This window comes from Lygodium microphyllum, chromosome 25 (assembly GCF_053477565.2).
Source record: "Lygodium microphyllum isolate KBCC chromosome 25, Lygodium_microphyllum_v1.1.10, whole genome shotgun sequence".
Classification (NCBI taxonomy): domain Eukaryota; kingdom Viridiplantae; phylum Streptophyta; class Polypodiopsida; order Schizaeales; family Lygodiaceae; genus Lygodium; species Lygodium microphyllum.
Window position 1 is genome coordinate 7,680,664 of NC_141159.1, and position 26,147 is coordinate 7,706,810.

Below are 26,147 nucleotides of genomic sequence, written 5' to 3' on the forward strand. Positions count from 1 at the left end.
CACTCCGAGCATATATATTCTGATTCTTCACATGAACTACCATTTTTATTTTGTGCTTTTGCAATCTCATATAGGAGCTGAAATAAGATATGAGGGTTTAAATCTTAATTGTTCATGATCGAGCACCTCCAAGTATCCCAACCATGATAGATTAGACTTCACTTTGACAGCTCTTGCATCCATAGGAGTCCATCCACCTTCTTGGATTCAAGATCCACCATGATTTGTTCTATGGTTTTGCTATCTGAATCATATTATGTGGACTTGTTGCGCTCATCATCTTTGCTTTTCTCACTGATGAAATTTTCTTAAGACTCGCTTTCATCCTCTTGTCCTAGCTTGTTGTCCTTCACTAAGGGTGCTACTAAATTGGTGTGATAATCAAACAAAGGCTAGTGCAACATTATCCATATCCACTCATGCTTTTGAATTAGCTTTGTGAATGTCAAGGTTTCATGGTTGTTTTTTAGATTCCATTGCCACTGAGCAAGAATCTTTCACAATTCCCTATGATTGTTAGGGACGTGAATCCTATGATATTAGGTATAGGAAGGTTCAGGATTCATCATGAGAATAGGTCTTATCAAGTCAAAGGTTTTAGGCTAGTCCATGTGTGCAATAAGCTTGCCTTTGCCAGTTTGACAGAGTATTTTGTTTGGTTTTTTGTATTCCTCTTCTTCCATCAAAGGTAGGTCAAGAATGGATAGAATGTGCTTCTAGTCTTATTTGTAACTCAAGAAAGGGATATATTTGTTGAGGGATTTTGATGTGGCCGTATAGCCCATATCTCCTCTAAGCACATTCGATATAATGTGAGATCAACAAGCATGGTTTTCTAGCTGTCCAGTCGACCCTTATTGCAAGACTAGTGCATTGCTCCGATCCTAAATGAGTTATGTGTTTCACATCTAAGCGTGGCCTAAGTGTAAATCGCAAGCCACTCCTTTTATCACTATGAAGTTAATCTTGGAAACTTCCATAGGCCAATCCTTAATCACACCTAATGGTCACTTTATAGTATATGCTCACTCCAACATCTATGTCTATGATTCCTCTTCTCAGTAAGTCATCTAGAGCCTCCACAAGAAGGATGGCATGATGTTCAACACCTTTGGAAAAAGGTATTAACTCCAAGGGCTCTCAGAGAAGGGTCACCTCCTCCCACACTTGTATGTTCATGTTAATTGCATGGAGTGGTGGTTCATGCAGTTTTGCATTGCCCTTATGCTAATAACATGAAGTGATGGTCCATGCAGTTTTGCATTGTCCTCCATCCAATGTTTAAACTCTTGTAGAGGTCGTTACTATGCATTGATAACCCAAGCAACATTGTCAGACTAGTCAAAGACAAATTGGCGACATGGTTAGATCCCACATCCTTAGAGTGATGCGAGTGACTTGGTTGGTCGCTAATGTGTTTGGGGATTTTGAGGCTTTGGTACCTTCCAACCTTAGGTGAATTGAAGGCTAACTTTTCTATTGCACGTCCTTGTCCATTGTAAGGCAATGATGTAGTGCTTGACAGCCTTATGCCGTTCGTATTGAATGCAGAATTTGGTGCTTGTTTAACTTCTTAAGCCTCTTATACTACCTTATTGACCTTGCCAATTATTTCCAATTGTCCCTTCACATTGGGATATTCCTTGATTTTAGAGGCCTCCACCTTTTGGTATGAGGGATAGTGGTAGCACTATTAGCACTGTACATGCTTTTCTTTGTCAGTTCTATGGCAATCCCTATGCTTTGCAATATGAGTTTTCAACTACTCTTTTCCTCCTCTTCTTGGCATTCTTCTTCCCAATTATGAATCCATTGGCAATCAATGGTCCTAGAATGTGACTCTAGCTTTCTTGCTTTTAGCCCTTGTGATGACATTGACAAGTATTGGTGTTGTGTCCTGATCCTAAATCATTTCTACCTCAAAGAGCATGAGGGGCATGGATGGGACAATGGCCTTACTCATGCTAGCCTTTCTTCTAGGACAATTAGGATATGTGTGGGTTATCCCGTGTTTGGGGCATCGCTAGTCTAATTGACTATCCTTAGGATATTTGATTTTCTAGGGACATCTCAAGGACACATGCCTTGGTTACTTGCAGTTCTAGCACTCCATCGGATCCTTATACTAGGTTGGTGCTCATTGTCTTCCTTGCCCTATCACTGGGATTGGTACATGCTAGTAGTCCATAAGAATTGCATTACACTCTTTGTCACAAGTCACATAGGGGTCCGAATATTCTTCCTCACTTGGCTTCTCAATGTGGTAGACATGAATTAGAAGGAGAGGATGGGGGTCAAGATCTTCTAGATGGATTGATTACAGCTCGGTGTGATGTTGACTTTTGGTCATTAGGAGTAGGCAATACTAATTGTTGTGGCCTAGGGTAATACAATGCTTTTGTTGTGGATATGGATGATTGTGGAACACATTTGCATAGGATAAGCATCTAGGCACTCAATAATAGGATGCATCATGTTCGATATGTCTATAGTTTGTGCACACTAGTGGATATGGATTATAGTTTCTGCACACTAGTGGAGGTTGGGAATGCTTGGTAGGGAGATGATCACCTTTGCATTGTATGCACTAAATGTTTGGCCGATAAGGTTATGGTTGCTTAGGGTATCCGTTAGCCTTGCTAGTTTAGTGTGGTTACGTAAATGTAGTGAGAGGAGATCTAGTGCTAAGTAGTGCTAAGTTCACTTCTACACTACTTCTTGATGATGCAACATTGATTCTTATTTTGTCCTTCTTATCTCGATTCCAAAGGTCTATGCACATCATTCATGTGCATGGCCTCATCTAAAATGATATTCAAGTTGGACCTATCAAATGTTGAGTTACTAGTCATGGCCTCATTCATGGATTCACTCCATATCCCCTTGACAAATGCTTTTCAGAAAGCCTTGGGGCTTGGCCTCTCAACAAGAGGATTTGTTTATACAAGCATTGAACCTTGGAAATGTATTCGTGTATGCTTTTTTCTTTTTGTTGCTAGAGGCTCATGAACCATATTATTGGGTTATCTCCATATCCCACTTTAGCAAACCCCATGATGAATAAGTCCTTGAGGTTAGTGAAGCACATCTTTTTGTTCACATCAAGTCGTATGAACCACGTTCTACCCTTGCTCAAGCACACACAAAAGGCTTGAGGCATCTTGTCATCGGTAGTAGTGAGGTTGTGTGCCTTACACACTTATTCAAATTAGTCTAGGAAACTATATGGGTCGTTGTTAGCTTTACACTTACCTATTTGCTTAGCAATCAAGGGGATTTTTGCCAAGTTGCATGATCCTAGCGTAGCTCCAAGTCCTACCAATAACGACTTAGCCACGTGTGTTTTGATGTGAAGGGTCTATGAATTATCTAATGCAGACTTGTCAAGCTAAAATTGCCAATCCCAATTTGTCAAGTAGAAACCTTTCTAATCAAACTCATTAGTAGAATCATTAGCTTGAACTTGACAATCTAAAACCTATCAACCTCAACCTCTGAACTTGTCAACTCGAACTTGTTAACACAAACCCGCCAATGTGAATTGGTCAAATCGAGTCTATCAACCAAAAATTTGTTGGGTGATTCATCAAAATAAGTATGCCAATTCAAACCTACCCTCCCCAATGTAGCAAGCCTAACTTGCTAACCCAAACTTGTCAAGTCATTAGGGAGGGGGAAATCTATTAGCCTTGTGGGAAAACCTATCAATAGATTAGAAAACATATTAGCTTATTAACGCTCAACCTAGTCAATCTATCAACACAATGCTAATCAACTCACCAACACTTAAGTAAAACCTGTAAATGAAATTGGGGCTCTTCAAGGGAAACTACACATCAAGGAAATCTTGGCAATGTATCAACACAAATAATGGCCAAGTCATCTACTCATCAATCTATCAACTTGTCAACCGGTCAATCTACTAATAAAATTGTCAATAAGAAAGATCTAGACATATTAACTTGCTAACTCATCTACATGGTGTCAATTTGTCAATTAGCTAGTCAATCTACCTATAAAACTGTCAACATGAAATCAACGAATTAACTTGTTGAAATACAAACTTGTGAACCTGAGACCCAAACATGCTAATTTGAAATTTGTTTATCATTAACAACTTGTGCGCTGACCAGTGTGGGGTCAATTCACCAATAAGGAGGAACCTCAATTGTCAATTTGATAATTGAGATTCATGGTTTTGTTAGCTTTGACACACGTAGATTGCCAAGCCATTAAGTGCCAACACTTTAGCTAGATAATCCATCCACATGAGACTTGTCTAGCCATTAGAGTAGAGGCTTGTCAAGCTGTTGCAGTAGGAACTTCTCAATGCCAAGCCACACCTTATTAACAGAACCTTGGAAGTTGTGACACATAACCTCCATTGTTTGCTCACTCAAATCAAGTGATTTATCGATCTTGTAGCCTAACAACTTGCCAACTTGTTAGTCCATCGACTCATTGACTGAGCCAAAATTAGGACTCTCCTCTTGGCAAGTAGAACATGAGGGAAACGATCTTGGCAACCTAGGGGGATGCAACCAAGTCAGTTGGTCAAACTCATTGTGACTTAGTCTTGCCAACTTTCCAATGTGATTCAAAAGGTTAACATGAAGTTGTTAGGGAGGGGGAATTGGGTTACCCCTCCTCCTAAGCTATAATGTAACTTCTCTTTTACTTTTTTCTTTTTAAAAAATAAAAATAAAAAATCACTTCAGATTAATATTGCGAGCCCTTGTTTCCACTTGAATGCCTTGTATTAGGTAGATCATCTTTCTCGTGGGTTGCTACCTACTTTGAGCTCTCTAGAGTGTGCAACACCGTGTGTGCTTATGTTTGGTTTGGGAACACTATTCCCTTGCTGCCACCATCACCTTTCCTTTCTCCTTGTTTTCTAGTCTGCTTGATTATTGAGGTGTCCTTGCTATTTGCTTCTTCCTCCGTGCCTCCCTCCTTGTGTTTATGTGAGTAGGAGTTGGCAAAGTGTTGTGAGGCCTCACACATGTTACATGCAAAAGAAGAGATTCACACTTCTATGATGAGCTCCAATCCATTTACATTACAAAGCTTGAGTACATGCGGTATTTCCCTTCGACAATCGCAAAGGATGCATGTTGTAGTGATGCTCATGCTTGGAATGTCATGGAGAACCACCTCATGAAGTCACCCTCACTAGGGACACGTCTTAGCAAGTAGAAATATGCTATTGAGGAGGACCATATATATTTGTCTCTGAGCTTTGGCACAGAGAAAGTGGTAGCGCTGTGTTGAGGATTCTCTTCTCGTTATTGAGTGCACTTTTGTACCACTCGTTGTGTTGCTTTAAGTCTGCTATCCAATCCTTTTTCGATCCCTCCCATGTTTACCCCTTATGCTGTAAGAAGGAGTGGTCAAGAAGAAGGAGTGGTCTACCTCCATCCCATCATTCCTTTCCTTCTTCAACTTTCATTGCTAACCCCTAGAATGTGGAGTTCGCAAACCAATTGGTGATGATAAATGTAAATAGGAAATTTTGATAGCCGTTTAGAGGAACGGGGATGAAAAGGTTCACAATAAGGCTCTCAAGAAGTACACCCAAGTGTTTGGCTTTATTTTGGTTCTATAGCCTGGGTTGAAGGGTTGATGTAAATAATTTTTATATAATATATATTTGCATTATAAAATATAAAAAACCTAGACGGTAGACCCAGCAGCGCGGGCATAAGCACACGAGTTTGGAACGTGGAATTCAGTTAAAGTACTTCAGTTCATATCGTCGACGGAATAAGGTCGTGAATCAGGACTTCATATAATGATGCACTCATAAATTGCCCTTCATAGGAGAAAGTGGAAGTTTCGCACAGTACAGGAAGGGTCGTGGTAAGTAATGATATGCGAACAAAGACGGGGGAGATTTTTTAAAGAAGGACTTTACCTTTTGACAATTTTCAAAAAAAGCACGTTGTAAAAACGTTATGTTTGTTTGGTTGTTTGGTATATTTTTGTTTAACCAACTATTCTTAGCATTGTCTGCTCTGCCCTGTCGATCAGCTGTCTTGCTGCGGTTTCGGCATCGCTCTCCTCTCGTTCTGTTTTTTGCGTTTCTTTTTTTTCTTCTTCTGGATACTCAAATTATCACATTGTCAGCAGTGCCGCTCGTGCTGTTGTGAGGCTTATAAAACCAGACAAAAGGCAATGGAGCAAGACCTGCCCCCCCCTCCACCCTTCCCCCCTCACGGTCATGGCCCAGGGCCTGGAAGACAACAGGGCCTCGGAGCTGGCAGAGGCCATGGACCTGGCGGTAGAGGCGGAAGCAGTAGTGGCGGCCTTAATGGAGCTGGCAGCAGCCGCGGCGGCGGCAGCGGCCACAACGCAAGCCGTGGCCGCGGTGCCAGTGGCAGGAGTAGCAGCGGGTCTTCCAGCAGCGGCGGCGCCTTCCTCGAAAGAAGGCCAGGTTTCGGCACCCTCGGTACGCCGACTCAAATTGTTGCCAATCACTTCCGCGTCCGCTTCCGTGCGCGGAAAATTTATCATTACGATGTCACTATCGAGCCCGAGCCCGGCAAGGGGCAACACAGGGATATCATCAACCAGGCTGTTAATATGTACCGTACTGAGAAGATGGATGGTGCACAACCTGCATATGACGGTCAAAGAGCCTTGTACATTGCGAAACCGCTACCGCAGGAGCTTGAGTTGAGCGTAGAGCTTGCAGGTGACAGTGATGCTCCCAGGAGGTTAGGCTACCTTCTCCTTCAGTGGTCGGATAATACTTGTGTGGAGTTCTTGTTAATCCTTTTTCGTTATTCTGAAAACTGATAGGCGCCGAAATCAGTTTAAGGTCACCCTGCGTAAAGCTTCAGTTCTGGACATGAAGCACCTTGAAGATTTCTTGCAGGGAAGACAACGGATGCTTCCACAGGAAACCTTGCAGGCGCTGGACATAGTGTTGAGGGAAGCTGCATCCAAGTAGTAAGTAGATTTTTTGTGCAAAACCTGGCCGCTTATATTCTTTTGAGAAGGTACAATAACACTAAACATGTTCCCATTGATCATGCAGCTTTGTCCCAAGGGGCAGATGTTTTTTTGGAAAAAGTTATGGTTCCAATGATATACCTGGAGGGCTTGTTGCCTACAGTGGGTTCTATCAGTCAATAAGGCCGGCACAAGATAATTTATTAACATTAAATATAGGTGGGCAGGAGTTTGCTGCTCATGATGTTTCTGACTGAAGACTAGCAACTGCCTTGACTTCTGCTCTAATCACTCAGCATGTTCGCTTTGCAGACATTGCTGCAGCTCCATTCCTTCCAGCTGTTCTCCTTCCGGACTTTCTTGGAAACGCTTTTCAGAAGGACCCTCGGGACCTGGCCAATGAGCTCTCTAGACCTGATGCTTATGGTGATGCAAATAGAGTTAAGGTAAGTACATTCTTGCATGATTTTTTATGGAATAGGAGTTTGGAATTTGGATGCTGGAAAAGCATTACTTGAAGCAAATGATGATTGTTTAATGTTTCTTGCCTGTCTCACATCTTTAGGCGAGAAAATTGTTGAAAGGGATCCGGATAGAGACAGTGCATAATCAGGGGGCCAAGCGTAAATACCGGATTCAAGGCATAAGCAGCGAACCTCTTCACAGTTTGAGGTATAAATCATTGCTTCTCAGGAATGTGACTTTGGGTTCAAAAAGCAGTAACATTTTGGAATGGTGCCTTATTGAGGCACTTATTGGGTTCTAAACTTTCATGGCTTCATTCTTGTATGATAGTAATAGGCGGAAAGAATCTCTCGAACATGTTCTCACTAACCCATTTGAATGTAGCACTTGTCTTGTGTGCATGCATTTCTCTTGACGTTTAGAATGTAATTGTATTACCAGCTCATTTGAATTTAGGGTTTATGATATCATAAACCTAAAGCTAGTGTGCTGCAACCTGGAGAGTTTCAAAGTCTGAGTTATTTTGTTCATGTCTGTCTGATAAAAGAAATTCAGTGAGAGTGCTTTGAATAGCAGACTGTGTAAGGAGCTGAAGAAAGTTATTTGAATTCAGGCTTTTGTAATCCCGATTTTCTGTGCTACGTTTGAGTTTTTGGTTGAGTCGCTTGAATGCTTCTCAATTTTCTGCTGATGTGAACCTGAATGATTAGTGTCAAAACTTCACAACTCAAATTTATCCTTGATCTGTTGACAAAGCCCCAAGAAATCAGAGAGCAGAAAACACATGGCTTTTAGAGTGTGTGCCTCATTGTTATGAGAGTGTATTTATACAGATTTGATATGAACGGAGAAAACATTACTGTAGAGGATTATTTTTGGAGGACGTATGGTTACAAAATGAGATTGCCAGGTCTTCCCGCAATAGAGTCCGGAACAAAAGAAAAGAAGCGGTATTTACCGATGGAGGTAATGAAAATTCACAGTTTTAGAAGGATGTTCTGTAATAGAATTTTCTAGCATCAAAAGTTATCATGTGGTTACAGGTGTGTAGAATTGTTGATGGACAACCATACGTTAAAACAATGAATGAGAACCAAAAGAAAGCGCTTCTTGGAGTGACATGTGTACGCCCGGAAGATAGAAGACGGACAACTGAGCAGGTAAAGCTCTTTGGGACTGTTTTAGTAGCATATATCAATAAACCAAAAGTCCATTTTCGTTCAAGTTTAAGTTAAATGAAAGATCTGTTTGATGGCTTTGAGAATGTTATACACCACCAGAGGGTTCACATGTTGGATGTTGTCAATAGGGAGTTGACAATGTTGGGATTAATTGCAAGTTATAGTTCACAATGTTGGCTTTTATAGATACATATGTGTGCATGGGGAGGAAAGCCTTGTTGATCCAATTTTCTGTAGACTAATAAGGTATCCATGCAAATTATTTTTGTTCACTATTTTGGTCTCATTATTTGCTCCTTTTTCATGGCAAATTGCCATTTGGGATGCTTGAGGTTCTCATACCAACTTTTTTGCTCGGAATGTTATGTGATGAAGACAATGGATAAAGTAGTGGGTGTTGGCTTAAGAAAAAGTAGTGGGTGCTGGCTCAACAAAGTGCGTGGAACCGTTTGGGATGGAATTTGGTGTAAGGATCCCCAAATATCACATGGTCTGTTGGTATTAGAGAGGTAATGGGTTCCTAAGGAGTTGATTGTGGAGTTAGAAACTTTGTAAGTGTGTTAGGAGGTGGAAGTAAACCAGACTTAGATGGTGGTGAGCATAGATAGTGGAGAGGGCTTTGTTGGTGTAGGTGCAAACAGTTGTAGAATGTTTTACTCGTCCAATATGATATCCCTCTTGACCAAGACCTTGCTGATATGGGGGTCATACAAACAGTAGACCTTGGCTTTGGAGCACTAGCCTACAAATATTAGAAGCTTTGCTTTGGGCATGAGCTTACCTATCTTGTCATATGGCCTACTTGTGTATGCACAATTCTTGAAGACTTGAGCCCTTTATGGATGGTGTAGTGTGGATAATTTGCTACTAAGACTGATGTGAACCTATTAGAAGTGGGTGCATCGATTGAAGCGTAGAAGATTGCTATCACTGCACAAAACAAGAGAGAAGAGAGAGAACACAAGAAGAGAGGAACAATGCAAAGAGAGAACTTTGAGATATGCTTGGCAAATGGAATCCATATTTGAGACAATCGTGTATAATAGTGAGTTATTGAGTTTATGGGCACTTACATCGTCCCCCTCTATTCAACTGGATGTGCTTTGGAAGACTACAAGTGAATAAATGACCGAGGAGGAGGGAGCGGACACATATATATGCAAAAAATAATGCCTAAAATGTATCGGTTGGCTAGCATCATGTTGGTCTAAAAACAAAGTTGGCTAGCCAAAAAATTCTAGAAAACATGAAGTTAAGCTTAAGCATAAGAAAAATGCCTTAAAAAATCTCGTGCCTAGTACGCAAATACACATGCAGTGACTCACTCATGAGTTGATTAAGGTGGTAACACCCTCTCTCAGATCATGGATGATTTGATACAATATAATGATGCAATGATAATGACTCATAATAGTCTATACAACACATACTATTAGAAGAGGACCATGGATACCCAATCAGTGAGTGGTCCAGTCCACCACCAAGGTTCCTCAGAGAGAACTTGATGTCAATGTTGATTGTGTCAACTTTTGAAAACAAAGGAGAATCATGGCAGTTCTCTATATTTGTCAACAATGCCTCGTAGTAGCATACATGACCCTCTTGCCAGTAATGCCTCTACGCATACATGACCATGGATTCCCCGCCTTTGGCTAAAGTACCAGTGTCTCCTCATGTGAGCTTGAACTAGGAGCCAATCCCGCTGTATGTCAAGAAACAACCCATCATGAAACTAGATGTCAATCCAACTCCAAGATTTCAAACGTGGAAGGAAAGTCTCTCTTTGGATCCTTTGCACCTATATACTTGTATAGATGAGACTCATTGGCCCCAACTCATCACTCACCCTCTCATGCTTTCTCTGTGGCATTGGAGGGTCACGACGGATGACCGCATCACCAACACTAGAAAGTAGCATAGAAAGGGGCTTGCTCTCCCTCCCCCTTTTCTAAAGAAGATCCCTTTTGCACCTTGGCCTTGGCCTTAGCCGAGGATCCATACCGAAGTTGGAGGAGGATGAGGATAATTTGTTGGAAGAGTCCATATCTTGCTGTTGCTTCTTCACCTTTGTCTTGCTTGAAGCCTCTAACTCCTTATAGTCCTTGCACAAATGTCTCTTCTTATGATAGTGATGGTATAGGGCACGTATAGGGCCTTCGACTTCTTTGACCTAGCACCCCTCTCAGAAGCTACAAATGCCTCATTTGTTAGCAGTCATGTTTGTCATGCCTTGTCATCTCCTGCTTGTGAGCCTCAGTCTGAGTCAAATGAGGACTTTAGGAGCTCTGACCTGTCTATTACTTGTTTTGACGGAGGAGGTAGTTCATTCCAGATCACTTAGTTTATTGCATTTCAGTGCATTTTCTCCTCCAGTCAGGATTTTATGTTCATTTCTGGAGGCAGTTTTTGCATTCTTCAGCCAACCTCACTTGCCAAACATTGTTCACTCTTTCCCGGATTTTTTTGAGCATTTCTAGCATTTTTACTAGCATTAAATGCTGGTCGGACATATTTTTGGCCCCAAATATCAGGTTGGCCAGTTTTTGGGATATTTGGCTTTTATGGCCATTTCCCACTTGGTAGTCAATTAGATTATTACCTTCCCTCCTTCCTTGGCAGGTGCACACTCGGAATCGTCATCTTCCTCTGTCTTCGGTGTTGCTGTCATTATCAGCTTGATCTGGTGCCCTCATTGATGTTGTGGGCTGCGTGCAAGGACTAATTAGTCCTCCTGTATTCAACATTTTTTCCTTGTTCAGCATAAGTTTATTTTCTTATTCTCTTGTAGATTGTCTCTCTCTTCTTTTGTGTTCGAGTTCCTTCTTCTGTTGCGCACTCTCACATGGTATCAAAGCATAGTATCATTGCCTAGGAGTGACACAGAGCTGACTACTAGTAGAGAAGACCACCCCAGACTTCCAGGCGGCCTTGCCACATTAGCTTTCTCTGAGAGACGGAGAGATTTCGTGCTAGTTCACACAATGACCAGAGGTGACCTACCCCGTTTGTACGAGATTTGTCTCCTCCCCATTCTCTCCATTTTTCACAAAAGGCTCGTCCTGTTGGCCTTCATATGCATTTCATGGCACATCCTCTATACAGGTACCCGTACTCCCTTCTTTGCCCAAAGAAGACCGCCTTGATGGTTCCAACAACTTGCTTTGGTCATGTAAGGTGGAGTGTATCCTTGATACCTTCGATCTTTGGGAGTTTGTTGCTCACCCTATTCCCTGTCTAGTGGAGGATCCCACTGTTGGATCATTGATGGATCGTGTGGCCTTATGGTATTGGCTCAACTCAAGAGCTCGATCTTTCATCTTTATGAGCTTATAGGATTCTCTCCTAGTGCATGTGCGCAGGTTGCGGAAAGCAGCGGTAGAGTGGACAAAGCTTGCTTCTATGTACCATCAGAAGACATTTGCCCATCAGATTACTCTTGAGAAGAAATTATGGATGCTCGGTGTTCATGGTTCTTCTTCAATGAAGGATCATATCAACAGGTTGGAGGACATGAGGGATGAGCTTGCGTTCCTTGGCAAGCTGATCTCTTTAGAGGATATGACCATGATTCTTTCAACTCAGCTGCCATCTCCTCGATTTAATGTATTCTATACGAGCCTTCTTACATCGAGGACCCTTGAGAAGCTTCTATGGGAGGAGTTTGCCCCACTTGTTTTGGAGCATGACGAGCACTCCAAAGAGGTAGCTAGTGGATCCACCTTCACCAAAGCTTTTGTTGCAGGTGCGGGAGGGAGGGGAGACAAAGAGGAAAGGGAAGTCAAAGGCTTAAAGACAAGAGAGTTCTTCAGGTACTAACTCCTACATGGATAAGCCTAAATGCCCATACTGTGGGAATCATGTTTGTCATGCCTTGTCATCTCCTGCCTCTGAGCTTCAGTTTGAGTCAAACGAGGACTTTAGGAGCTCTGACCTGTCTATCACTTGTTTTGATGGAGGAGGTAGCTCATTCTAAATCACTCAATTTATTGCATTTTAGTGTTTTTTTCCCTCTAGTTGGGATTTTATGTACATTTCTTGAGGCAATTTCTGCATTCTTCAGACTGCCTCACCTGCCAAACATTGTCCACCCTTTCCGGGTTTTTTTTTGAGCATTTATGACATTTTTACCAACATTAAATGTTGGTCAGACATACAAATTTCAAGTTGGCCAGTTTTTGGGATTTTTGCTTATTTATAGCCATTTCCCACTTGGTAGTTAGTTAGATTATCACCTTCCCTCCTTCCTTGGTAGATTCACACTCGGACTCTGTCATCTTCCTCCGTCTTCGGTGCTGTCATCATAATCAGTCTGATCTGATGCCCTCAGTGATGTTGTGGGCTGCGTGCAAGAATTGATTAGTCCTCTTGTATTCAGCATTTATTCCTTGTTCAGTGCAGGTTTCTTTTCTTCTTCTCTTGTAGATTGTCTCTCTCTTCCTCTTTGTTCGAGTTCCTTCTTCCATTGCTCACTCTCACATCATCATGGCCACCATACCGAGATGGGAGCTACTGCATCAAACTTTGGACAGAGCTTATGGAGCATAGTCCCCACAAGACAAGGTTTGGAAGTGTGGACTACATGTGTTGAAGCTGATCTTGTACTTGTGTAACATGAAGCAAGAACGACTGAATGATATCTTTAGGCTCGAACTTCATTTGTTGCTGGAGCTGTCCATAGAGGGTAGCTTCACGCATAGTGGATGGAGCCTCATATAACATTTGAAGCTTTTTCCATACTACTGAAGTTGTTATGCAAGAGGTGATTGTTGGTAGAACCTCTTTAGAAATGCATTGGAGGAAAGTGGAATACACATGGGCATCATTGTAATCCCATGTAAGCACAACTTCCTCATGCTGGACAGGGTTCCACTCATATGGAAGAGGAGTGGGAGGTTGGGGCTGCTCAATAGCTTCGAAAACAATATGCCATAGTCGCTTCTGCACAAACCATGCTTTCATGACAGCACTCCATAAGAGAGAATTGAGGCCATGAAGTTTATCATGAGTAGAGGAACAGGGAGGTGCCATTTGGAGAGGATAGGAGGAGAAGATAAATAAAATAAGAGAATCAGAGAGAAAACAGCCAGAGCACAACATAAATTGCAATTGCATGAGTTTGCACTTACAGACAGCTGATCACAATGCTGCAGCAAAGATAATCTGGTCAAAAACAGCCAACACAGCTTTGAAAAACAGTTGTCCAGCCTACAGGGCAGAAAAAAATCTGAAAATGCATATGCTGGACAGCAGAATGCTATTAGTATGACCGTTAAATGCAGCAGTCGCTGAATACAGCATCAGCAGTTGGTAGATTTGCAACAGTAGACAACAATACTCTAGGACTGAACACGGACGTTTAATACGAATCACAAGTTGGGTGCAAGTAATGAATGACTAAAAAGGGAAGCCAGAAATAAATAGGCAAAAAATACTGCATAAAATGTATCAGGTCGGCCAGCAGCAGGCCTAAAAATAAAGTCAGCCAGCCAAAATATCTAAGAAACCACAAAAATTGGCACCAAAAGAATGCCTAAAATCTTGTGCCCAACCCACAAATATACATGCATAGACTCACTCATGAGCTGACCAATTTTGCTAACAGAATCAATTGGGGTGGCCCTTCAACTCCGTGCGTGGATTGTTGAAGGAATGTTGTGCAGTGCTGTTTCCCTGATTGACAGTTTCAACAAATATCCCTTCCAGCTTGCTGAAAATGGCTGACCTTGCTAGCTGATCCAATAAGTCATCTATCAATGGCAAGCGAAAGTACGCTCGTGTCTACCACTATGAGATGATACTTGTTGAAAAACTTGTCTTGGATCTAATTTCAAATGCTCCACTATCTAGCAAGCAAGTGTAACGTAGCCTACGACCACCATGTGCACGAGAACAAGATCATGATGCCCCAAGGAAGTAGATTCAACATTTCATAGGAGTACTAATTGAGGGCTAATTGAAGAGCACAGGCCATGATGGATGAGGTTGAAGCTGCCTCGACAGTCTTGACTCCTATCTTGGTAGTCTTGTCTTTCAAGTTGCAATTGTAAGGGCAATCTCAGCATTATGCTTCCCTTTGCTTACATGTGAAATTGAAACCAGCCTTTCTTCTTGGACAAGGTAGTAATTGACCTGATTTAACTGTAATTACAGCAAGCAATAAGTTCACAAATGTGAAAATAACACTTTGCTTGATTAATCTTGGATAGCTAACACGTGATCGACCCCAACAACTGGCTTTGCTCTTTCGGTATTTCCTTAATTTATGTTGCCTGAACTTAGTAGTACAAGAGAAATGTGTTCATCTCTAAAATTCCAACATGTGGGGTTGTTGCAAATGACTAGGAGCTCTTGGAAACAAATTTCCCCTTGATTTGGCTTCAATTTGGTTACAAGCTGGCTTAGGTTACTTGCATTAATTTGTTGTTAAACTTTGATATCATTGATTTCTTTGCCATGGTTGCTCATTGCTTCTCGGTAAGAGAGATGGTACGACCTAATGAACAAGTAGGGATATTTTCTAATGGTGTATGGGTGCGCTCAAGTTGCCATGAGCAACCTCGTGGTTGAAGTAAGATTGGAAGTAGTTGAAACATGACTATGGATACGTAATTGATCTTGCTTTGTGTGCTTGATCCACCATCATAACTTGGTGGTGATGTTTGAACAATGTCTATTGTATTGGAATTCTCATTTGTTTCAACTACAGACAGGTAATTGATCTTGCTTTGTTTGTTTGATCCACCGTGATAGCTCAGTGGTAGTAATGTTTGAATACTGTCTATTGTATTGGATTTCTTATCTATTGAATCTTAAATCACCAAGTGCTCCTTTGCTTGACTATTAAGTGATCTTCAAATAGGAGGAAGCCATCTAGCCTTGGAAAGTAGTGAGCTCTTGGTGAGGTGATTCTGTGTCCAAGTGTGTTATCACCACTACCACATGTATTGTTTACACTTGAAACCGATCCGAAAAGGAAAATCCTCGTAACTTGTTAGAGAGAATTAGCAATACTTTTGGAAATCTTTGATTCGATTGCTCCTCACCCATTGAGAGTTTACATTGACACTAATTGCAAAGCATAAGGTCTTAAATTCCACAACTTGATAGAAGATAAGAGAACTTAAAAAGGTGAAATGAGTTTCAAATCTTTATTACACTAGTTAGTAGGGAGTTGCACAATTATAGATTCGAGAACCCAAGCTTGAACCCTCTTCAAATTCTCTTCTTCAATATCACTTGTCACTCCAATTGGATGCCATCGCCAGTACTAATGCTGTTACCAGCATCCCCCATAAACACAACCGTGATACTACTTGAATCCAATTTAATAGAGATATTGCCTCTAGCCATGTTGACCACTTGTACATTGCTTGGTAAGATTTGGGCATACATGTATCAATGGAGGACTATATGACACGATTCATCTTATTGGTACATCTTTAAGCAAGAATGTCCCACAATAAAGTTGATATGGTGATGGATATTGAGACACATTGGCTCAAGCGATTTATTAATATCACCAAACATGTGTCATATGTTTTGTCGCCTTCAATGAGGGAAGGAGCAAGCCTACTTAGCAAGACTCGATCATGACTCGTATTAACTTTTCCTAGGATAGGACAAGGAGACCAAGATAGTCTTTTACATTACCTAGAGCCCAAACACATGTTATATGATCAGAGTTTTTGACATGATTGTACCACCTAGATACTTGAATACCTACCCAGGTGTTAGGGGGCTTGCTTGATGATTTCACCTTCATCCTTGTTAGTATGATCGATGAGGCAATAGATGGGTTGCAGGATTGTTGATGGTTTAGTTGCTAAGCATCTGTCCTAGGCCACATGTTCAATGGTGCCCTTGGTGAAGGTTTTTCTACCAATTTGTTTATCTATACTATATTGATTTTGAAGGTACATGAACCTATAACTTTGAGTAACCATAGGATCACCATGGTTAATCATGTGCTACCCAAAGCATTATCCACACTAGAGCATGACTTTTACAGAGACCAACATCCCACATGTGGATAGTTGGGTGTAGAAGGTGATATTGTACTCTAGATCACATCTCATGCTTTAAGCTATCATTGAGGAAAACAAGGCTCATGTCAAGAGTGTGAAACTAGCCTTCCTTCTTAGGTAAGATGTAATTTCTTGATCAAGCACTGAATTACAACAATCAGCGAATAAGCATAAATTGAAAGACACAATTTACCTTAATAATCTTGGACATTAGATAGCTTGTTGGCCCCAAAACTGGCATCCCTTTCGGTAATTCTTTAACTCCAATTGCCAATGGATTGATTACAAGCCGAGGTCCACAATCTCCTTGGCTAATCCAAAGCCCTTTGCTATTCCAACAATCAGCAAGCAAATTGGGCAATTTGCCTCTTAGTTTTCACTCAGGACTTGCTCTAATTGGACACCAATTGGCCAAATGTTGCCCCGAATTTACAATGGATAGTTGGGCATCTAAAATCCTTGACAATAACACAAATTGCAAGTGCTGATTTCAGTGTACAATGTCTCCTAGTGATGGCATGGGTCTCTTAAGGTCACTATTAAACCCTAATTTCTGCAAAAAGTTAGGATTTCTTGCGCCACTGACACTTATTGGCCAAACAACAGTCCCAAGGTCAAAACTGACACTGACTGACCATCAAAATCTAGTTGGCATAACTTATCACAACTTTTGATTGACACCCATTGTATCCTTAGGGTCCTTGGCTTGTTACCCTAAAATAATTGTCTTATACATCACATGTGCTAAAAAACATAAAATGGATGCATTTGTTGAGTTTATATCAAAATAACTGTCTTATACATCACATGTGCTCTTGCCAAAAGGATGCATTTGTTGAGTTTATATCAAAATCAACATCAAATGGAGCAGTTGTATTACCAGCACTCATTCCTTGAGTCCCTAAGGATTTAGGGTTGTAGATGCATTACCAAACATACCACTTTTTGCCTTGGGTATTAAGTCAATGCTGCCATACATAGGATTTGTACATTTCCAGCCATACCCAAATACATTGGCCCTTACATACCATAGGGATTTTGCATGATGGCCTTGCATTTGCATTCCTTTCCATGCAGGCACCAACCGTTTTGCTTCATTAGTAGTTTTGGGAGCTTCAAGTGAAGACTTTAGCATTACCTTTGGTACACCTTGTTAAGAAATCACTTATTCAGTTTCCAAACTTCATTTAGGGTTTTTCATTGATAGCCCTAAAAAGGACTGGTCTCCACATTTTGGTCATTTCATGAGTGGGTGTCCACAAGTATTGTGTCGCCCTAGACAACTTATGCCTATTAAGTAGGCCATCACTTCATTCATTTTTCACTACTCAACTTCAATCATTTTTTACTCCTCTTCTTTTGTTACTTTGATATTCTTCCCTTCTCTCTCTAGCCCTTTCACTTTCCTGACACCCCTTTTGGTGGATATTGTGGTTTGTGGTTCGTGGCTACCTTTTTTCCACCATCTCCTATTTGGCATCATCTCCCCCATATCTGGCGACATTTTTTTTTTGCATTTTGTATCTTTAGAGGCTCTTCCCTTGCATGCATCTCCTTCCATGAGCCTGGCGTTTTCATGTGATTTGCATTTTGCATTTGGAGCCCTTCCCTCGGCTTGGCGTCAGCTCTCACCACCGGGTGTCACCTTCCTCCACTTGGCGATAGTTATTTCTTCCATGGCATCAGCTCATCCAGTCTCAGGTATTTGTGTTTTGTAGCGTGAGTTTCCTATACATTTGGTGTCATCATACTCCATGTAGCGTGCACATTTGGGTTGCTTTCTGTGTGTTTGACAGCTCCGACACGCTCTGGGATTTGAGTTTTGATGCCTAGGCCATCTTCCCAATATTTGAGGATTGCGATTTGCTCCCTCAACAACTAGTGATTATCTTTTTAATCTCTAACGGTATTAGAGGACTACGGTTTACTCCCTGGACAGCTGTCCTTTACCTTCTAGTGATTACTTCAATAGCCCATTGCCTAGAGAATTGCACTTTGCTCGCTTCATTGTTCAAATTACCTACAAGTGCTACTGCCTGATTTAGACAGGATAGTGCATTCATCTTCTAAGCTTCAGTTCCATTATATGAGTTTTTTCTTCTCATAGCATGATTCAGTGCATCAACGTCATATTGTTGTGTTTTTGAGTTTTTCTTCTCTCTTAGTGTTTGTTGTACACACTCTGTGTTGCTCCCAACAAACCCTATTGTCTCTCTGGTCTCTTAGTCATTTTTTTGACATGGCATGTAACGATCTAATTCTATTTTCCTCCTTTCACGCGTGAATAGGGCATAGGGATAATTTTTTTATATATAAAAGCAAAAAATTTTAATTTCCCCTCTTCTCCAGCCGACTGTCGAGCTGGAGGAAGAGGGGATTAGTAAGTAGGCAAGCTCCTTGCTGGAGCTTGCCAAGGCGTTGTGGCATGCCTGCTGACACGCAGGCGGGGGAGAATCTTATCCCCTCCCCTATATATTTGAGGGGGCGCAGGCTGAAAGAGGGGAGAGATCAGAAAAAAAAAAAGACATCGTGGGCCGTCACATTGTAGAGAGGGAGAGAGCAAGTCTCTCTGCTCAACTCGTAGGGGAGAGAGCTGCCAAGCTGCTTATCGTCGCCAGTGCCGGGGAGGAGCCGCCTTGCATTCACCCTCGTCGCCGTCGGACGATTGTACCCCCCCCATGTCTGTTCTGAACCTTCCCATGTGGCCATCATGAGGCCTCTCGAAGCCTTGGAAGATTCCAAGGGTGGCCTTTTAAGCCCCCTTCCTGTGGGCTTTGTGGGCTTTGAAAGTACCCCCCCAAAAATTCCCCCCTAGACTTTACAAGCCCCCTCCCCCCAAAAAAAAAAAAAGTTGACCTTAAAAGGTCTTATTAACCCCCCGTGTCTTAAAATTCCCTTAAGCTCCCTTCCTATAAACTTTTGGACTACCCTTTTTCTTTCCCTTCCAACCACCCCCCCCACCCCAAAATTCTCCTTGGAGGGGCCTTTAAGAGGTCTTAGGCCCTTTTTCCCTCCAAAAGTTTTTCCCTTAAAATGCCTTATTTTCCCCCCCGTGTCTCAAATCCCCCCTAAGGGCCCCCTTAGCCCTTTTCTTTCCCCATGCAAAATACCCCTTGGAGCTTTGTTTTTCCCCCACATGTAAAAGAAAAGAGAGTGTTGAGGGTCTTTTGACACCTCCCTTTCCCACTCAAAAGCTCTCGTAAGGGATTCCACACCTTTTTATTCCCCGTTTGTGCGAGTCTTTACAAGGCCATTAAGTCCCTCCCATGGCTTTAATGGGTCTTATCCGCAAAAGATTTTGAAACACCCCCTTTTCTGAAATCCCTACTTCAAGGAGGAAGCCTTCTAAAATTGCTTTCGATGGACGGTGTAAGTTATTGCCAAAAGGGAGCCACGGTTGAATTTCAAAAAGGAAGTTGTAAAGCTGCTTCCACGACGGAAGACTATAATTGTGATGCCTTCTAAGAAAGTCCAAGGCGCAGCCGCGGGAGGGTCATCTCCCAGCATCCATGTAGATATCTCACCCCAAGCCCAGGTTTTCTTTCCTAGTTTTTATTTGGTATTGTTGTAATTCAATCATGCAAGGTTAATTGTTGGAAATAGGATATATTTTTGTCCTAAATGCTCACAACGGAGGAACTTAGTCATTAATACTTTCAATAAAACAAGCAAAAATAAAGGAAGCATAAATGCATTTCTAGCAAATAGCTTTATGCATTGAAATGAATTAAAAATTAGATTAATACCCATTAAAATAGTATACTTCGTTTAAGCCTGGAACTATAAACTGCATATCACACTATTGACCCATATCCTCTTCGCAAGGAATCGTCATGGAAAGTGCAAGGCATGAAATGATTCTTACAATGCATAACTCTAGGAAATTATCTTTTGTCAACTGCATAAATTATCAAGAAAAAGGTTGCTTGTTTAGCATGAATTTTGTTCGCAAAGTTATAGAAAGATTAGTTGGAATTAACCTAATCTATGCCTGACCTTAATCGATAAGTTAAGGTTGAAAAATCAATTTACGCGTAGACAACGAGTCATGTGTTTATGAAATGTTAACATAACTATCTCCAAGAGATAAACAAATTGGCACAAACCTAAACACCTAAACCCCGGAGTACTCGTTTAGAATGAGTTAAATTTCAAGAAAATTCACTAGGAATTAATACGTAACCTAATCGTTACGTATTGCTAAAACTGAAACTCCTATACCCTAAATACTTGCCCACTTTCACCGAAATGTAGGGACAGTGAAATGTAATTGGAAAGTGAACTAGGGTTTGTCCCTAAGAATCTTACGAGATGGAACTTGGAACTCTAGGACTGACGACGTCAGTCTAACGTAATCAGGAACAGATTGTTTCGTGACTCCGTTTAATGAGTAGAATAAGTCTCATAGTTCGATGCGACACTTGCGCAGCAAGTGTGGAGTCATATGCTCTTGTGATTGGATCACAAGGGAATGGCCAAATTCTCGCAACGAGGTTGGCAAGTCCTTACGCAAGTTATCTTGCAAGAGGATGAATGATCATCCTAATTTAGTATCTTTCTTGAGTAAAGAAGATTGCTTGGAAGCAATAGACCAGCCGATAAACTGAAATAACCGATGAACTTAAGGTTTGACCAAGTCGGGTTAATAGGGTACGCCCTAACCCAGGATAAAGGGGATCTTGCCAAGTTACAAGTCATCCCGGATCGAGTGCAGGACGCATTCGAAAGGAAGGATCCATTCCTTAGTAGTTTACCAATAAAAACGACCAATGGATATGTTTGTGCTTGTTACAGATTTAAGAGCACTGTTTGGCTTTGTCTGATTAATGAACTAAAAGATAAATGGATATCTAATACTTCAGGTTGAAGGCCTGAAGGGAGAGGTAGCTTCAGTTACCCCCGACTGCTTGCTTGACCCTAACCAAGGGGGTTGTTAACCGCGCCGGGAAAGTGGACCGAACCCGCCGCGAGAGGTCTCTCTGTTGAGCGCCACTTGGAGTAGGAGGACGCTTGGGTGCCAGGGGGGGCTCTGGCCATAAATCCCTCGCCTTCCAAGCCCTGCATAAGAGGCTAACGTGACTCAGGATTGGATCTCGAGGCTTGCATACTAGTCTAGGGGCGGAAACTTGGATTGGTAATCCCTGTGGATTGCTGGATAGCCTTCGGGCGGATTGTGGATAAGCCTACGGGCTGGACTTTTTGTATTTCAAAGATAAATATAATATGATAACCTGTTAATAAGAAACTTGTTTGACATTGTTTTTCTATGTCAAGTGATATGATTATGTGAAAGAACCAGTGCCTAACGGGCTAATTAAAGAAGTTGATTGATACATGTTCAACTAATGTGTTAGGTAATCAAATAACTAAAACAACCTGAGAAAAGTGTGGAGGATGGGCCATAGGTCCGTCCTACGGATGGGTGGTCCCGGTTGGCCGGGAACTTTTCTCAAATCACGATGGACAGCAGGAAGATCGTCAAAAAACACGAACAACAAAAGCGTTGACCTAGAGTTATGATTGATCCCGATTTACGCTGTTTTAGGGGAATGGAATGGGACTATGCCTTATGGCAGAGAGGTTGAGCTTTGCATCCCTCTCGTTTCCCATTCTCCTTGAACCAAGTGCAGCGTGAATCCGCTTCGGACTTGGCGTTTCTGCGTAAAGTAGTTCGCTTGGGTTCGACGCTAGTTGCCGTTAGGAAATGACCAATAAGAAAAACCCTAATTCAGGTCGATCCTAAGTGGGAACGGCCGGAATATTTCCGCTACGTGGCAGATGCGGAAAGCCCTAGATTGCAAACCTCGTAACATTCCATGGGAGTGCCGGGCGGAGCTTTTTAGACATCCTTTTCGATGGACTGCTAAGATGTGTCCTGAAGATACAAGTAGACACGTTACATGGCATTAGAGCGAGAGGTTGCTGAGTGAGCTACAACTCTATGCATAGTTTACATGTAATTGCTGAAATTTATTGACACTAATACACTTGTGAATGTAGCGAGTGCTCTAAAACTAATCTCACATTATTGCATGGCTTAGAAATTAGGATGCATCTATAAACTAAGTCACAACCCCCACTTGGCAGACACACAGTGTTCAATTTTCAGTCTTCAGTCTTTAGTCTTCTGTTTGCAGATGCACACACCAAGGCTCTAACATTTTGTGCTTGGTGCGGCCATTGTCATTAGCTTGATTTGGTGTCCTCATAGACGCTTTGGGCTGCATGCAGGGACCGATCAATCCATCTGTATTGTATCCGCATTCTTCTTCAGTCATTGCAATATATATATATATATATATATATATATATATATAGAGAGAGAGAGAGAGAGAGAGAGAGAGAGAGAGAGAGAGAGAGAGAGAGAGAGAGAGAGATGTTCATGTTTCTCTTTTGTTGTGCACTCACACATCATACAATACGGCAAACCTCTACAAAAAGGTTAGGTTCGCCAAACTATGAAATAGAGAATGCACTCCTCATGATCGATGCATCTTTTCATAGATACATTAGGAACCCAAAGATCAAGTTTACTTGCACATAGATAGAGATTAGGCCACCCCTCTATAAGGAAATGCTAGACTACAGAATATAAACACAATTAAACGACAAACACACAAATTGATAAAGAAACATAGTTAGGGTTAGGGTAACACAGAGAGAAGGAATAGTGAAGACGAAAGAAATCTGAATAATGAATAAATACAATGCTCAATGCATCCAAAACACTATGCTAGGTGAAATATTGGCCCCCGAACTTATTGTCTATAGGAATAGGGTAGAGAGTATGAACACAAGAGTGTTGTACAGTGACAGTTCCTAAAACGCAGCTGACAATCAACAGTATGGCTGGTAGCAACAAACATAGCTCACAGATCGCTTGATCAGTGTGAGACAGAACAGAAAGAGGTTGGATCAGTAAAATGCAGTAGTGGTGATGAGAAAGCATTTGAAGTGGTGCTGCAGCCTAGATGATGATGCAGGTTGAGTTGTGACTGAACAGGCTGGAAACAGGTCATGAGCTGTGGAGACAGCCTGAACAGCTGTTGCCAGCACTTTGGGGGTTCTTGAAGTTGGCGTTAATAGCAAATGGCACTCAAACCGAGATATCCTTCGTGGGTTGAGGACAGCAAGAGTTTGGGCACCAGCAATCTGCAAAAACGAGATTAAGCTTGATTGGTGGGGAGCGTGCTTATTTATAGGTGGCCAGGTCCTCCCAAATTAGGGTTTGACTTATGGGACATAGACTCTCTCTAGGAGCACATTTCTTTGAATGTAAGTTTGGTAATTTAATTATGTAAGCTTATCTTGAGGCTGTTCAATGTGGCTAATCAGCATGTAATGCATTTTTATCTCAACACCTTGTGGAATTAAAGAGATATGGGAAAGCATCGAAGTTAATGATGAAGCAATGTATAATGAGAATTGGATGTAGCAAGAGCCATGTGGCATGCTAATATGAGAGAGGAAACACAAGAGGAGGAGCTAAATATGCATATAGAGAAAGAAGCCAATACTCTTGTTGAAGTAACTAAACAAACAAAGGTAGACGTGGAAGAGAATGTGTAGTTGATGGGGGTAGTGAAAAACCAAGAGGACATGCTTGACAGCAATGTAGAATACTGATTGCCACCCTTGAAGAGGTGGCCGAGAGGTGGACCACAGCTTTACACATAGGGGTCCCCCTCAAGAAGACGTAAAAGCACTTTAAACAAAATAAGTGTACTTAACATAAGTTCTATAATTTTGAGACATGGAAAAGAAAAGAGCTTCTCTATCCAAGAGGTTTTCTCAACCCCAGAAGGGGGAAAAATTTTCTTGGATGAAGACTTGGCACCCAAAAAAGTGGCACATGGGTAAGCCCACATGCCACAAGTAGTGGAGGCATGGAAAGAGGGAAAGTGGGCAGTTTTTGGGGATGAGAAGGTAGTCATGAGAGAGTGGCAGAATGCATGAGGAGTACAGCCTATGAGATATTGAATATGACTTTTAAGAATTGCAGTGGATCTCTTCAGTTAGATGCATGAAGTGTCTTAGCCTTTACTTTATGCTGCCTCTTTCAAGCATGCAGTCGACAAACAAAAGCAGCCCATTTTTACATTAAAAAACTGCCAACCGCTTTCTCTGATGTTTTGGCACGTCATCAGCTTTTAAATGGTCCACCTTGGAGGAAAAGGTCAACAGCAGTCCTGGTTGGTAGTGAACATCAATAGCAGCTCAACTAAGTGCACAAAGTGCTTCACAACTCGCCTGACCTGCATTGCCATGTTTTCCTGGCTGCTCATGTGATCATGCTGCTTGCCCTGGCAGCGCCAGCCACACGGCTGTCCATTCATGTTGTCTTGCTCTGCTCATGATCATCCAAACACAGGCAATGCCAGGTGCATTACACAAGGCTACTGCAATGAGTTTTGGGGTGACAATAGGACAAGGTCAGGGTTAGATTGTGAATAGAGAAAATTTATTGGATTTGATATCCTTCCATTTCCTACTTATTCTCCATGTTCCTAGTGCCATATAACTTATTCTTTGAGGCCCTAATGCTTGGAAGACTTTGAAGTTTCTGTATTGTGATATGTGGCTCGTCCTTCAGGCTGTATTGAGTGTATTAGCAGTCAAGGAAGAAGCGTGGCTCTGTCCCCCTCCCCTGTTCTTGCAAAAGGGCTCTCATTCTTGCTCAAGGAGGACATGATAGGCTACGTATCATAGGCCGGCTCTCCAGACCTTCTCAAGTGAAGCAAGGGGGAGTGTTTGCGACAAGAGGAGCCATCATCTAGCTAGACATGAGCGTTTGGATATACCTATCGTTGGAACCAAGGGCAGAGAAAAGAGAAAGTTGTGGGAAAAAATGAAGTTATCTCACATGCAGAATGAAAAGAACAATCATGTGCCAAAAAACAATAGAAGAGATATATCCCTTGTAACGTTGCTATTGCGCACATGGCAAGTGCATGCACTAGCCACACTTGGGCTACTCAAAACACTTCTTGTGAGATGTTCAATTTAGAGGCAGGTCACGTTTTGGTTACTCAAAGTAAATATGTCCATATGTATTAGAAGTTTGAGAGATTCGTTGGGGGGTATCTGCTACCTCAAACCAATGACACAGGATTGGCTGAAAGAGACCAGGAAACCATTGGACTACAGGTTTACACCTTGAATCCATGCCTTGTAAGAGTGTAGACACTGCCACTGAGCTATTTAAGCCAAAAGGTAAAGGCTCTCTCAGAGCAATGAACTAGTGGAGAGTGTAGCTATCAATTCTGTCGGGAAGATTTTGATATATTGCAGGAAAAATCATTGTTGGAAATGTGAGATATTATAGATGATGAGAGACTACAAGGATAATCAATCTGCAAAACATTCAAAGACAAATGCCCACGAATTTGAAATCAAAATATCATAATTGAATTTATGTTCTTAGTACCAATTTCATAATTTGTTAAAGTGCTCTTAACATCACATGCGTTCACCTGCAAAATCATGCTTTTCTGCCTATCCTCAAATAGAACAACAGTAGAAG

The 26,147-nt window shown here is 41.7% G+C and overlaps 1 protein-coding gene across 2 annotated transcripts in view; it reads left to right on the forward strand.

Annotated features, from left to right (window-relative positions):
* Positions 1 to 5,990: 5,990 nt before the first annotated feature.
* Positions 5,991 to 26,147, forward strand: part of LOC148013882 (protein argonaute PNH1-like) — a 46,299-nt gene continuing 26,142 nt past the window's right edge. The window contains exons 1-7 of one of the 2 annotated variants that reach the window (XM_087666195.1): positions 5,991 to 6,716; positions 6,802 to 6,951; positions 7,040 to 7,173; positions 7,267 to 7,400; positions 7,520 to 7,626; positions 8,253 to 8,385; positions 8,463 to 8,579. In XM_087666195.1, coding sequence (XP_087522321.1) covers positions 6,175 to 6,716; positions 6,802 to 6,951; positions 7,040 to 7,173; positions 7,267 to 7,400; positions 7,520 to 7,626; positions 8,253 to 8,385; positions 8,463 to 8,579 — 1,317 coding nt within the window. In that variant the 5' untranslated portion in view covers positions 5,991 to 6,174. The remainder of the gene's footprint in view (positions 6,717 to 6,801; positions 6,952 to 7,039; positions 7,174 to 7,266; positions 7,401 to 7,519; positions 7,627 to 8,252; positions 8,386 to 8,462; positions 8,580 to 26,147) is intronic. The other variant, XM_087666196.1, reaches the window with a different exon arrangement.